Here is a 14,831-nt window from a genome sequence, read left to right on the forward strand (position 1 = left end):
ACCTACAATGTATCTCTCTATGACTATAGCTGGGGTAAATGGTATAGAGAAACTCACCTACAATGTATCTCTCTATGACTATAGCTGGGGTAAGTGTTATAGAGAAACTCACCTTCAATGTATCTCTCTATGACTATAGCTGGGGTAAGTGGTATAGAGAAACTCACCTTCAATGTATCTCTCTATGACTATAGCTGGGGTAAGTGGTATAGAGAAACTCACCTTCAATGTATCTCTATGACTATAGCTGGGGTAAATGGTATAGAGAAGCTCATCGTCAATGTCTCTCTCTATGACTATAGCTGGGGTAAGTGGTATAGAGAAACTCACCTTCAATGTATCTCTCTATGACTATAGCTGGGGTAAATGGTATAGAGAAACTCACCTTCAATGTATCTCTCTATGACTATAGCTGAGGTAAGTGTTATAGAGAAACTCACCTACAATGTATCTCTCTATGACTATAGCTGAGGTAAGTGTTATAGAGAAACTCACCTTCAATGTCTCTCTCTATGACTATAGCTGGGGTAAGTGGTATAGAGAAACTCACCTTCAATGTCTCTCTCTATGACTATAGCTGGGGTAAGTGGTATAGAGAAACTCACCTTCAATGTATCTCTCTATGACTATAGCTGGGGTAAATGGTATAGAGAAACTCACCTACAATGTATCTCTATGACTATAGCTGGGGTAAATGGTATAGAGAAACTCACCTACAATGTATCTCTCTATGACTATAGCTGGGGTAAGTAATATAGAGAAACTCACCTTCAATGTATCTCTCTATGACTATAGCTGGGGTAAGTGGTATAGAGAAACTCACCTTCAATGTATCTCTCTATGACTATAGCTGGGGTAAGTGGTATAGAGAAACTCACCTTCAATGTATCTCTCTAAGACTATAACTGGGGTAAGTGGTATAGAAAACTCACCTACAATGTCTCTCTCTATGACTATAACTGGGGTAAGTGGTATAGAAAAATCACCTACAATGTCTCTCTCTATGACTATAGCTGGGGTAAGTGGTATAGAGAAACTCACCTACAATGTATCTCTCTATGACTATAGCTGGGGTAAATGGTATAGAGAAACTCACCTACAATGTATCTCTCTATGACTATAGCTGGGGTAAGTGGTATAGAGAAACTCACCTACAATGTATCTCTCTATGACTATAGCTGGGGTAAGTGTTATAGAGAAACTCACCTACAATGTATCTCTCTATGACTATAGCTGGGGTAAGTGGTATAGAGAAACTCACCTTCAATGTATCTCTATGACTACAACTGGGGTAAATGGTATAGAGAAACTCACCTTCAATGTATCTCTATGACTATAGCTGGGGTAAATGGTATAGAGAAGCTCATCGTCAATGTCTCTCTCTATGACTATAGCTGGGGTAAGTGGTATAGAGAAACTCACCTTCAATGTATCTCTCTATGACTATAGCTGGGGTAAATGGTATAGAGAAACTCACCTTCAATGTATCTCTCTATGACTATAGCTGAGGTAAGTGTTATAGAGAAACTCGCCTACAATGTATCTCTCTATGACTATAGCTGAGGTAAGTGTTATAGAGAAACTCACCTTCAATGTCTCTCTCTATGACTATAGCTGGGGTAAGTGGTATAGAGAAACTCACCTTCAATGTCTCTCTCTATGACTATAGCTGGGGTAAGTGGTATAGAGAAACTCACCTTCAATGTATCTCTCTATGACTATAGCTGGGGTAAATGGTATAGAGAAACTCACCTACAATGTATCTCTCTATGACTATAGCTGGGGTAAGTAATATAGAGAAACTCACCTTCAATGTATCTCTCTATGACTATAGCTGAGGTAAGTGGTATAGAGAAACTCACCTTCAATGTATCTCTCTATGACTATAGCTGGGGTAAGTGGTATAGAGAAACTCATCTTCAATGTATCTCTCTAAGACTATAACTGGGGTAAGTGGTATAGAAAACTCACCTACAATGTCTCTCTCTATGACTATAACTGGGGTAAGTGGTATAGAAAACTCACCTACAATGTCTCTCTCTATGACTATAGCTGGGGTAAGTGGTATAGAGAAACTCACCTACAATGTATCTCTCTATGACTATAGCTGGGGTAAATGGTATAGAGAAACTCACCTACAATGTATCTCTCTATGACTATAGCTGGGGTAAGTGGTATAGAGAAACTCACCTACAATGTATCTCTCTATGACTACAACTGGGGTAAGTGGTATAGAGAAACTCACCTACAATGTATCTCTCTATGACTATAGCTGGGGTAAGTGTTATAGAGAAACTCACCTACAATGTATCTCTCTATGACTATAGCTGGGGTAAGTGGTATAGAGAAACTCACCTTCAATGTATCTCTATGACTACAACTGGGGTAAATGGTATAGAGAAACTCACCTTCAATGTCTCTCTCTATGACTATAGCTGGGGTAAATGGTATAGAGAAACTCACCTTCAATGTATCTCTCTATGACTATAACTGGGGTAAATGGTATAGAGAAACTCACCTTCAATGTATCTCTCCATGACTATAGCTGGGGTAAGTGTTATAGAGAAACTCATCTTCAATGTATCTCTCTATGACTGCAACTGGGGTAAGTGGTATAGAGAAACTCACCTACAATGTATCTCTCTATGACTATAGCTGGGGTAAGTGGTATAGAGAAACTCACCTTCAATGTATCTCTCTATGACTATAGCTGGGGTAATGGTATAGAGAAACTCACCTTCAATGTATCTCTCTATGACTATAGCTGGGGTAAGTGTTATAGAGAAACTCACCTTCAATGTATCTCTATGACTATAGCTGGGGTAAGTGGTATAGAGAAACTCACCTTCTATGTATCTCTCTATGACTATAGCTGGGGTAAGTGTTATAGAGAAACTCACCTTCAATGTATCTCTATGACTATAGCTGGGGTAAATGGTATAGAGAAACTCACCTTCAATGTATCTCTATGACTATAGCTGGGGTAAGTGGTATAGAGAAACTCACCTACAATGTATCTCTATGACTATAGCTGGGGTAAATGGTATAGAGAAACTCACCTTCAATGTATCTCTCTATGACTATAGCTGGGGTAAGTGGTATAGAGAAACTCACCTTCAATGTATCTCTCTATGACTATAGCTGGGGTAAGTGTTATAGAGAAACTCACCTTCAATGTATCTCTCTATGACTATAGCTGGGGTAAGTGTTATAGAGAAACTCACCTACAATGTATCTCTCTATGACTATAGCTGGGGTAAGTGGTATAGAGAAACTCACCTTCAATGTATCTCTATGACTACAACTGGGGTAAATGGTATAGAGAAACTCACCTTCAATGTATCTCTATGACTATAGCTGGGGTAAATGGTATAGAGAAGCTCATCGTCAATGTCTCTCTCTATGACTATAGCTGGGGTAAGTGGTATAGAGAAACTCACCTTCAATGTATCTCTCTATGACTATAGCTGGGGTAAATGGTATAGAGAAACTCACCTTCAATGTATCTCTCTATGACTATAGCTGAGGTAAGTGTTATAGAGAAACTCGCCTACAATGTATCTCTCTATGACTATAGCTGAGGTAAGTGTTATAGAGAAACTCACCTTCAATGTCTCTCTCTATGACTATAGCTGGGGTAAGTGGTATAGAGAAACTCACCTTCAATGTCTCTCTCTATGACTATAGCTGGGGTAAGTGGTATAGAGAAACTCACCTTCAATGTATCTCTCTATGACTATAGCTGGGGTAAATGGTATAGAGAAACTCACCTACAATGTATCTCTCTATGACTATAGCTGGGGTAAGTAATATAGAGAAACTCACCTTCAATGTATCTCTCTATGACTATAGCTGGGGTAAGTGGTATAGAGAAACTCACCTTCAATGTATCTCTCTATGACTATAGCTGGGGTAAGTGGTATAGAGAAACTCATCTTCAATGTATCTCTCTAAGACTATAACTGGGGTAAGTGGTATAGAAAACTCACCTACAATGTCTCTCTCTATGACTATAACTGGGGTAAGTGGTATAGAAAACTCACCTACAATGTCTCTCTCTATGACTATAGCTGGGGTAAGTGGTATAGAGAAACTCACCTACAATGTATCTCTCTATGACTATAGCTGGGGTAAATGGTATAGAGAAACTCACCTACAATGTATCTCTCTATGACTATAGCTGGGGTAAGTGGTATAGAGAAACTCACCTACAATGTATCTCTCTATGACTACAACTGGGGTAAGTGGTATAGAGAAACTCACCTACAATGTATCTCTCTATGACTATAGCTGGGGTAAGTGTTATAGAGAAACTCACCTACAATGTATCTCTCTATGACTATAGCTGGGGTAAGTGGTATAGAGAAACTCACCTTCAATGTATCTCTATGACTACAACTGGGGTAAATGGTATAGAGAAACTCACCTTCAATGTCTCTCTCTATGACTATAGCTGGGGTAAATGGTATAGAGAAACTCACCTTCTATGTATCTCTCTATGACTATAACTGGGGTAAATGGTATAGAGAAACTCACCTTCAATGTATCTCTCCATGACTATAGCTGGGGTAAGTGTTATAGAGAAACTCATCTTCAATGTATCTCTCTATGACTGCAACTGGGGTAAGTGGTATAGAAAACTCACCTACAATGTATCTCTCTATGACTATAGCTGGGGTAAGTGGTATAGAGAAACTCACCTTCAATGTATCTCTCTATGACTATAGCTGGGGTAAATGGTATAGAGAAACTCACCTTCAATGTATCTCTCTATGACTATAGCTGGGGTAAGTGTTATAGAGAAACTCACCTTCAATGTATCTCTATGACTATAGCTGGGGTAAGTGGTATAGAGAAACTCACCTTCTATGTATCTCTCTATGACTATAGCTGGGGTAAGTGTTATAGAGAAACTCACCTTCAATGTATCTCTATGACTATAGCTGGGGTAAATGGTATAGAGAAACTCACCTTCAATGTATCTCTATGACTATAGCTTGGGTAAGTGGTATAGAGAAACTCACCTACAATGTATCTCTATGACTATAGCTGGGGTAAATGGTATAGAGAAACTCACCTTCAATGTATCTCTCTATGACTATAGCTGGGGTAAGTGGTATAGAGAAACTCACCTTCAATGTATCTCTCTATGACTATAGCTGGGGTAAGTGGTATAGAGAAACTCACCTTCAATGTATCTCTCTATGACTATAGCTGGGGTAAGTGTTATAGAGAAACTCACCTACAATGTATCTCTCTATGACTATAGCTGGGGTAAGTGGTATAGAGAAACTCACCTTCAATGTATCTCTCTATGACTATAGCTGGGGTAAGTGGTATAGAGAAACTCACCTTCAATGTATCTCTCTATGACTATAGCTGGGGTAAGTGGTATAGAGAAACTCACCTTCAATGTATCTCTCTATGACTATAGCTGGGGTAAGTGGTATAGAGAAACTCACCTTCAATGTATCTCTCTATGACTATAGCTGGGGTAAGTGGTATAGAGAAACTCACCTTCAATGTATCTCTCTATGACTATAGCTGGGGTAAGTGGTATAGAGAAACTCACCTTCAATGTATCTCTCTATGACTATAGCTGGGGTAAGTGGTATAGAGAAACTCACCTTCAATGTATCTCTATGACTATAGCTGGGGTAAGTGGTATAGAGAAACTCACCTTCAATGTATCTCTCTATGACTATAGCTGGGGTAAGTGGTATAGAGAAACTCACCTTCAATGTATCTCTCTATGACTATAGCTGGGGTAAGTGGTATAGAGAAACTCACCTTCAATGTATCTCTCTATGACTATAGCTGGGGTAAGTGGTATAGAGAAACTCACCTTCAATGTATCTCTCTATGACTATAGCTGGGGTAAGTGGTATAGAGAAACTCACCTTCAATGTATCTCTCTATGACTATAGCTGGGGTAAGTGGTATAGAGAAACTCACCTTCAATGTATCTCTCTATGACTATAGCTGGGGTAAGTGGTATAGAGAAACTCACCTTCAATGTATCTCTCTATGACTATAGCTGGGGTAAGTGGTATAGAGAAACTCACCTTCAATGTATCTCTCTATGACTATAGCTGGGGTAAGTGGTATAGAGAAACTCACCTACAATGTATCTCTCTATGACTATAGCTGGGGTAAATGGTATAGAGAAACTCACCTTCAATGTATCTCTCTATGACTATAGCTGGGGTAAGTGGTATAGAGAAACTCACCTTCAATGTATCTCTCTATGACTATAGCTGGGGTAAGTGTTATAGAGAAACTCACCTTCAATGTATCTCTCTATGACTATAGCTGGGGTAAGTGTTATAGAGAAACTCACCTACAATGTATCTCTCTATGACTATAGCTGGGGTAAGTGGTATAGAGAAACTCACCTTCAATGTATCTCTATGACTATAGCTGGGGTAAATGGTATAGAGAAACTCACCTTCAATGTATCTCTCTATGACTATAGCTGGGGTAAGTGGTATAGAGAAACTCACCTTCAATGTATCTCTCTATGACTATAGCTGGGGTAAGTGGTATAGAGAAACTCACCTTCAATGTATCTATATAACTACAACTGGGGTAAGCATCATTCCCAAGTATGGAAAAGATCTACATACATCTTTTCAATTGTCATTTTGCATTGTTTATAGTATGACAATAAAATTTTGCTATTTTTTGTGTTTCCCTTTATGAAATGTTTTGCGCCGTAATGAACTTTTTAAAAATAAATGTATCAAATAAGAGCATCCTTACATTGCAATACATAACAGTATTGTATTATAAAAACTGTTTGATCACATGTCAACTATTCTTTAAGTAACGCTATAATCAAAAAAGAAACACTGTTATGAATGTTTTAGCAAATGGCATTATAATCGTCATATAAATTGCCATGTTACGTCAACCTTGTCAGTAGTATCTATGTATGTAACAGCAAAATCGTAACACCATTTTACAAAACAATTGATTAAATAACTGCATTTATTTTTTTCTGAATTTGAAATTGATTTGCAAATACATTTTCATTTTATTTCCTTGTTTGTTTTGATCAGGTGAGCTTAAAGAGCTAGATATCGGTGGTGTGTTCAGGATCGGGTAAGTATGAAAGGATCTGTTCTGAATAACCAGGAACATTCATATCCCCTTAACTAAAATTAGAAGTTACGGTAAGACATTGAATTGTTTGGTTGTCAGTCTGAAATATTGTTCAAATCATTTGAAGTATACTGAAGCAATTACATTTAAGCCTTCCATAAAACATCTCTATTACATACTGTGGTACATTTGTTGTGCCCTTGTCACATTTTATCAAAATTGATGATATATTCAGAGGTATGTCCCTTTGTGTAAATAACTACTTGTTTTGTAGGGTTACTATACATGACCTGACTCACGAGGATATGTATGTAGTAAGTGTTTATATGAGTCTGTGCTGGGACAGTGCTACATCATGACAACACACAGCTCCACAAGGAAGCCTGTATGTGGGCTAGGGATTTCCCTGTGGCAGGTGGGTCACTTTTCCATATCCATGGTAAATTGTTTATAATGTTTTTATTTATTTATTTTTTGTTTTTTTGAAGGTAGGTTTCTGGGACATTAGTTTTCAGGAAGAAATTAACTTGACCCATATTCAAGGTCACAGGGGTCAAATCTGTTAAAGCATAAGCACTAGTTCCTTTGATTAACTGAAAGGCAGGGATTCATCCAAGAAATGAATTGCTCAATTGGGTTTTATGTTTATGGAATCAAATAATGTCTTGTCAGCAATGTTCCTAAGGTTTTCTTGTCATGCATTTGGCATTCATGTTGCTAATCAATCAAATCTGAAAGCACCCTTAATGTTTGAATAAATTGTTACGTCAAGTGTGTGTTCAGTAGTCTTTATATTTGCTTTGCAGGTTTCTCCTTAATACAGTTCCTTCTATTTTCCTGTAATGCATTGCTGGCATTCATATTGCCTATATTATGAATTGAGACAGAAAGCCGTTTTAATGCTTAAATGAATAACTGTATATCAAGTGTGCCCTCTAAATTTGTCCTGCAGGATTCTCCCTAACACAGTGGTTCAGTGACACTGGACACACACCTGTATCTGACCGGTGATGCTCTAGCTGATTTGATGGAAGACCTTGACCTATTTCCAAACCTGAACGACAACAAATGTGACATCTCAGCACCACCCTACTTTCCTCAGGACGCCTTAGGATGGAATATTGGTATGTTTCTTATTGTTACTGACTAAAGAGAAATTCTACCTTAATAAGACGGTACTTAGATTGAATTCAAGTACTGCATGGATGGTGAGCTTTCTCCTAGTAAAATAAACCTCATACTCCACTATGTAGAGTTAAGTTAATGCTCTTACCCTCCGTCAGTCTGTCTGTCTGTCTGTCACGCAATAGTTGCCCGGACAACTCCTCCTAAAGTACTACTTCGATCTTAACGAAACTTGGTATACATGATCAGTATAACATGTAGTTGTACATCCCCCATTTGTTTTTTTCGAAAAACCATTTTTCAAAAAAAAAAAAATGGGAAATGCATAGGTGCACTTCTAGCTCAGGCAGGGGACTTTGTATTGCTGTTGCAATGCTATCCATCCTTGTCTTATATACTGTTTCTTACAATTGTCTTACTCGAGTTAAGGCCCTTTGTTGAACATTATATTGTCCTGAGCATATCTCATATATTGGTTCTGACAATTGTCATACTTGACTATGTAGAGTTAAGGCCCTTTGCTGAGCATCATATTGTCCTAGGTTTATCTTATGCACTAATTCTTAGATTGTCAATTTAAGTTTGAATGATAGAGAGTAGGTTGGGATATATATACCAGATCGGAAGATGTCATGTCTCATGTTTAAATACTATTATGCAGACTTATTTAAGTACTTTGTGTTATTAACTATTTAGGCTGCAGTCATTCCTTATCTGTGCCAGATTTACATGATGACGTATCCTGCCATATTGGAGACACATGTGGATCCGTCGACTGTTATGTAAGGGTGACAACACTTGGGACGGTTCATGCAGACCTATGTCTACATAGACCCCTGTACATTAGATCTCACCGTGAGAATTGAGAAGTTTGGTCTCACCACCTCCCTTCACGACTACACCTGGGGTTCTACACGTGTCCTTTACCTCAACGGGGCCGTCCACCTCGAGTGAGTGATTTTATTTGGTTTGTCTGCTTTTCTGTCTATATTGCTAAACATTTTTACATCTCCGCTCTACCATCCTCCACCCCCCTCCAAAAATAAACAAAAACAAAACAAAAAGAAGCAAAAACAACAAAAATAAAACATATAGCAGGATGGATATTAATCATATATAATGCTGTAGTTATAATTCAATATACAATACAGTAAAACTTTGTTAGTTTGATTTCTTACAACTCGCAGCCCCTGCTTAACTCCAAGTGAACATTCAGTTCTGACTGTATAAAATCTTCCATAAAAAGATATTAAACAAATTTTTGTGGCCCTACTGATTTGTACTGATGTGTAGACTTATAACAAAACTGACTGATCCTGGAGCTGTTTCCTCTCTAATTGTATTGTGTTGAAAATATTATATGAATTTATATCCTAGAATTATATTCATTTCAATCCTGGTGTTCATATTGTCTTATAGACATTTTGTCACTATTATCATATCAGGTATTGGTTTTACAACCATATTATGAGAAAATGAACTAATAGAAGGGGAGATAATCACAATGTACCTTTGAAAATTGCAGGTTATCTGTCGATGATCTGTATTACCAGAACCAGTCTGTACGTCAGTGTTTGTTTCGAGTCAGCGGGTCCTTGTGTGATCGTTCTGCCATACTGGAAAACTCTCTCCTGGACAGGCTTCCTTGTAACTGGGAATCTACGCTTGATCTCAATAATCCAGGTTTGTCAAGTCATTACTTTAAAAATGTTGTCACAAGCAGAACTATTTAAAATTCTATTTTCTTAAGGAACTAGCTGGTATATAAAGGTAATTTTGTATGTCCCTGTCATGAAATGGGGAGATGGGTGCATATAGTGTTACTCATGTCAGTCCTGTCACAATACAATGTAACTAGCTAATGTCAGGAACTATTGAGGTTCCAGGGTGTCTGGTGGCAGCAGGGGGCATTTATTATTAAATTTTATTTTACAACATGTATATACAGGATTATAGAATTAAAAATAAAAATAATTACTTGGAAAGGAGCAAACTTTATATCCAGTGATATAAATCTACATGCAAGTCCTGAACTCATAGAATTTTAATAAGTCTCCCAGAATTTCTGGAAATACTTAAATTTAAAATAGTGGGACTCATTTCTTTCAGTAGTAAAGTTGAAAAAGACCCATGAAAATAAATTGTAGGGTTGCTGTACAGTACTGGGAGGGTGATTTGGTACTCAAACCCTGTGGGAGTGATGAGTGGCTGTCGAACGGAAGGGATTAAAATCACCCCCAATGTCGCCCAAGCGATCTCACGGCGACATCGCTCCCACAGAAATGACGTGAGCGATGGGTATAAACGATACATGTACAGATGTTTTTAACCGCTAGCAGTCGAGACAATTGGTAGATTTTGTGACTTGCATGCAAGTGATACATCATGTAATTTGAAATTTTCTAATGAAACTGGTAGGTAACAAAGGAGTTCCAGAAGAAGAAATTATTTACCTTGTGTTAAGAGAATGTCCCAGATGAGTACAACATATATATCATTATCTTGATATTTTTTTTAACCGCAATACTTGAAAATTCGCTTGGAAATCATATATTCCAAATTATTACTGTTCAAATCCAAATGAAACTAAACTAAATGATCTATTAAATGGTCAAACTTGTTAATGAGCTACAAATGGTTTATCATTTTTTCTGGAAAAAAATCTCTATATCGCATAATTTTATCATAATTGAAGTTATTTAAACCGATATAGATTAATTCTCTATACACAGGACAATTACCAGTCGTATAGTTACTCTTATAGAAATGTTTTCACCTCCTATTAACACCTGCCAACCACAGATTTCAATTACAATAGAGAGTATACCTGTTTCGTAGTGACCCTCATAGGCCCCTACAGTTTTTTACATGTGGGCAGTATCCAGAAAGATTTAGGCTAGTGTTGGTCCATGTTTGTAACTTATTTACTCTTTCTTCATCAATTATCTCCCTTGTTCCTCCACAGCTTTGTACTGTATGACCTGGTACAGGACAGGAAGTATCTTATAGATTTAAACATCAGCGCCTGTCTGAAAACATCCCAGCCCTGCGAGTTTGTCACCGAAATATTAAAGGACACTGCTCTCATTAAGAAGCCCTGTCAGTGGTACACAGGCTTCATGGATCCTATTGAGTGTTGTTTATAAGTAAATTTCAATATGGTAATGACTATTCAAACTCTCTAGGGAATATTTCCCTTTTTAGGTCACCTGAGACGAAGTCTCAAATGACCTATTCTAATCGCCTTTTGTCCGTCGGCTTGCATCGTGCGTCCGTAAACTATTTACATTTTCGACTTCTCCTAAACCACTTAACCAAAGTCAATGAAATTTGGCAGAAAGTTACTATGGCTGAAGGTCAACCAAAATTGTGAATTATATGGTCCCCACCCCAAAGGCCTGAGAGGTGGGGCCAAAATGGGTCAAATTGACTAAAATTTCAAAAATCTTCTTCTCTACTCTCAGATATGGTGGAGTCAAACATTCTTCATAGATGGAAGGGTCTTGTGGTGCTTTACCAAGACTGTGAATTTCATGACCCTGGGGTCTCACATTTGCCCCTGGGGAAGGGGTAAACTTTAGTATAGTTTATATGTAATTTCTTGAAATTGTGTATTTATCAGCAATTATGTGGATTTATCGAAGTCGATCGTGAGCCACACGTTCCGTACACATACGATCTCACTTGACCATGTTCCCGTATTCAGGTCCAAAACGATGTATAACATCTAAATTAACATCAAACAAAACTTGAAATGATATAGCAGTACTTAGTTATTTCATACTTCTAAATCAATCACCTTATAAATCCAGAATGTTGCCAGAAACTGATAACGTTCAACTTGTTTGTTTACGGAAGCTGTAACAGCACGCATGCGCAATTAGGCACGGTTAACACTAATGCCTTGATCTCGTGCGGCAGTCACTGACCAACTGGTCCTATAAAATACGATCTGACTGTGAAAACTACCGGGTTACTGTTATTTATCGTCTGCACTGTAGATTTATCCATTACACATGTTAATTCATTGATATAAAAGTTGTGACCAGCACGACGACTGCAGACTTGTTTCCGTACTGTATACAAAATTATGGGGAAATCGCATTCTAATCTGGATAACATATTATCAGCATGGGATAACAGTTCGATGGTATGAATATGTTGGCCCTGACTGAACCCCAGGGGCTGATGGGTGGGGCTAAAAAGGGCCAAATTGACTGAAATTTCAAAAATCTTCTTTACTTTCATATTTAGTAGAATCAAAAACTCTCCATAGATGGAAGGGTCTTATGGTGCGTTACTAAAACTGAATTTAATGACTCTTGGGTCCCACATTTGCCCCTAGGGAGGGGGTAAACTTTAATAAAGTTTATATAGGGAAATCACATTTTTACCATTATTTGTTGGATTTGTATTGGAACTCATTCTAACCTGGTCAACATTTTCAGCATGGGAGAACAGTTTGATGGAATGCATATGTTGGCCCTGACTGACTGATGAGCGGGGCTAAAAAGGGTCAAATCGACTGAAATTTCAAAAATCTTCTTCTCAATACCTATATAAAATAAAACTAGAATCAAATACTTTTCATAGAAGGAAGGGTTTCATGGTGTTTTACTTAAATTGTGAATTTCATGACCCTGGGGTCCTTTGGGCCTCTTGTCTTACTCTACATAGTTATAGGAAAACATAACAATAATCATTTATAAATAGAAATCTCTTTTACAGAAACTGTTATAGGCAAATATTACTAATAGTAATTTTTGTATTTTTCTGATGACTTGACATTGGATTATTTTGAATAACAGGTACTGTAAAATCTTTTGTTTGGTCTTTTTTCAGATTTTGCATTGACTAACTGGGCCAATGATAAAGGCCAGAACCTGGCTAATCCCCTGTCTACATTGTACGTCTCGTTACTAAAGGAAGATCTTGGAATTGCTGTTTACCTGCAAGAGAATGTGTGTGACTGCAGCCTAGAGCCTTACTCAATAGATGGCTGGAAGGATGGTAAGTCTTGATAAGGGAAATAATAGTGTCTAGAGACTGCAAGTTAGATACAAAAGTGTCAAAATGAAGTAACTTTTACCATACAGCTATTTTCATCCATCTACAAAAACAAAGAACTTGTGTCCCCTGCAGTGATTTTGCGATTTAGCCCCTTTTAACAGAGTTATGCCCCTTTTTTTATACATAATGTGTGATAATTTTGTCCGGCTATGCATTCACTTAGTTTTTGATGGATTTTCTTGAAACTTTATACAGAGTTGAAGGATGGCATGAAGTTGTGTCTCCTGTAACGGCTTCTTCCGAAAAAAATCCTTTTTACAGAGTTATGCCCCTTTATGTAAAAAATGGTTACTAGCTTGTCCGGCTATGCATTTGCTTTGTTTTCAATGGATTTTACTAAAATTTGGTATGTAGTTAGAGGACCCTATGAGGCTTAGCTCTATGCAAAGATTTTACCAGTTCTAATAGAGTTATGCCCCTTTTTCTTTAAAAACGAGCAAAATTATGTTCGGCTATGCATTCACTTAGTTCTTACCTAAACATAGAACATGTTCCATTTGGTTATAGTACCATAAATAGGCAGCTTCACAAAGTATCCAAACCTATCATAGAAAAGCGGGGGGTATACTTGTGACCCCCTCAGTGACAGCTCTAGTTGTACCTGTAGAATGTGGTGTAGACTACAAGACACCTCTACCTGACGACAGCATCCATTGTTACCTGCCCACCTGTTGACCTTTAACCTTTTTGTACCTGTAGAATGTGGTGCAGACTACAAAACACTGTTACCAACAACAGCATCCATTGTTACCTGCCCACCTGTTGACCTTTAACCTTTTTGTACCTGTAGAATGTGGTGTAGACTACAAGATACCTCTACCTGACAACAACATCCATTGTTACCTGCCCTCCACCTGTGGAACTGTGGACTGCTGCACAGAGGTTACTCAACTGGACACCACAATCCAAACAGTGGTTTGGTTTGGTTTGATTTTGCTTAACGTCCTATTAACAGCCAGGGTCATTTAAGGACGTGCCAGGTTTGGAGGTGGAGGAAAGCCGGAGTACCCGGAGAAAAACCATCGGCCTACGGTCAGTACCTGGCAACTGCCCCATGTAGGTTTCGAACTCGCAACCCAGAGGTGGAGGGCTAGTGTTTAAGTGTCGGGACACCTTGACCACTCTGCCACCGCTGCCCCTCAAACAGTGGTCGAACTGGACCCATGTAACTTCACTTTGACAATTTCTATTGAGAAACTGACCTTCACCTTTGCCTTGTTCAACTACAACTGGGGTAGGTATAGCTGGGGCCCTAAGGACTGGGACATCAAATCATCCTCTAGTAAATTCTTGGGGTGAAAATGGAATCAAATATTGTAAATGATATAATCAGAAGATTTGTGAAATGCTCTTTGGGTTTATTATAATTATAAATGATTATTTGAAAATGAAAGATTGAAATGAAGTTAAACTTTTAGCCCACCATCATCAGATGTGGGCTATTCAAATCGCCCTGCGTCCGTGGTCCGTCGTCCGTCCGTCCGGCCGTAAACAATTCTTGTTATCGCTAATCCTCAGAAAGTACTGAAGGG

General features: G+C 38.1%; 1 protein-coding gene across 1 annotated transcript; it reads left to right on the plus strand.

Moving 5' to 3' along the window:
- The first annotated feature begins 4,113 nt into the window (after nt 1–4,113).
- On the plus strand, nt 4,114–14,072 carry LOC117321266. Its single transcript, XM_033875736.1, has 8 exons — nt 4,114–4,403; nt 7,062–7,104; nt 7,379–7,519; nt 8,057–8,228; nt 8,926–9,179; nt 9,755–9,912; nt 13,072–13,239; nt 13,999–14,072. Exons 5-8 carry the CDS (start codon nt 9,040–9,042, stop codon nt 14,070–14,072), a joined length of 540 nt encoding a protein of 179 aa, XP_033731627.1. The 5' UTR covers nt 4,114–4,403; nt 7,062–7,104; nt 7,379–7,519; nt 8,057–8,228; nt 8,926–9,039.
- Nucleotides 14,073–14,831: the final 759 nt, after the last annotated feature.

This window comes from Pecten maximus, unplaced genomic scaffold (assembly GCF_902652985.1).
Source record: "Pecten maximus unplaced genomic scaffold, xPecMax1.1, whole genome shotgun sequence".
Taxonomy (NCBI): Eukaryota; Metazoa; Mollusca; class Bivalvia; order Pectinida; family Pectinidae; genus Pecten; species Pecten maximus.

Bases quoted from the DNA above. Each gene is read 5' to 3' on its own strand.
- LOC117321266 (XM_033875736.1), top strand. From the start codon at position 9,040: ATGCAGACCTATGTCTACATAGACCCCTGTACATTAGATCTCACCGTG. The intron at 9,180-9,754 runs GTGAGTGATTTT...TGAAAATTGCAG, and splicing joins AACGGGGCCGTCCACCTCGA to GTTATCTGTCGATGATCTGT. The intron at 9,913-13,071 runs GTTTGTCAAGTC...GTCTTTTTTCAG, and splicing joins GCTTGATCTCAATAATCCAG to ATTTTGCATTGACTAACTGG.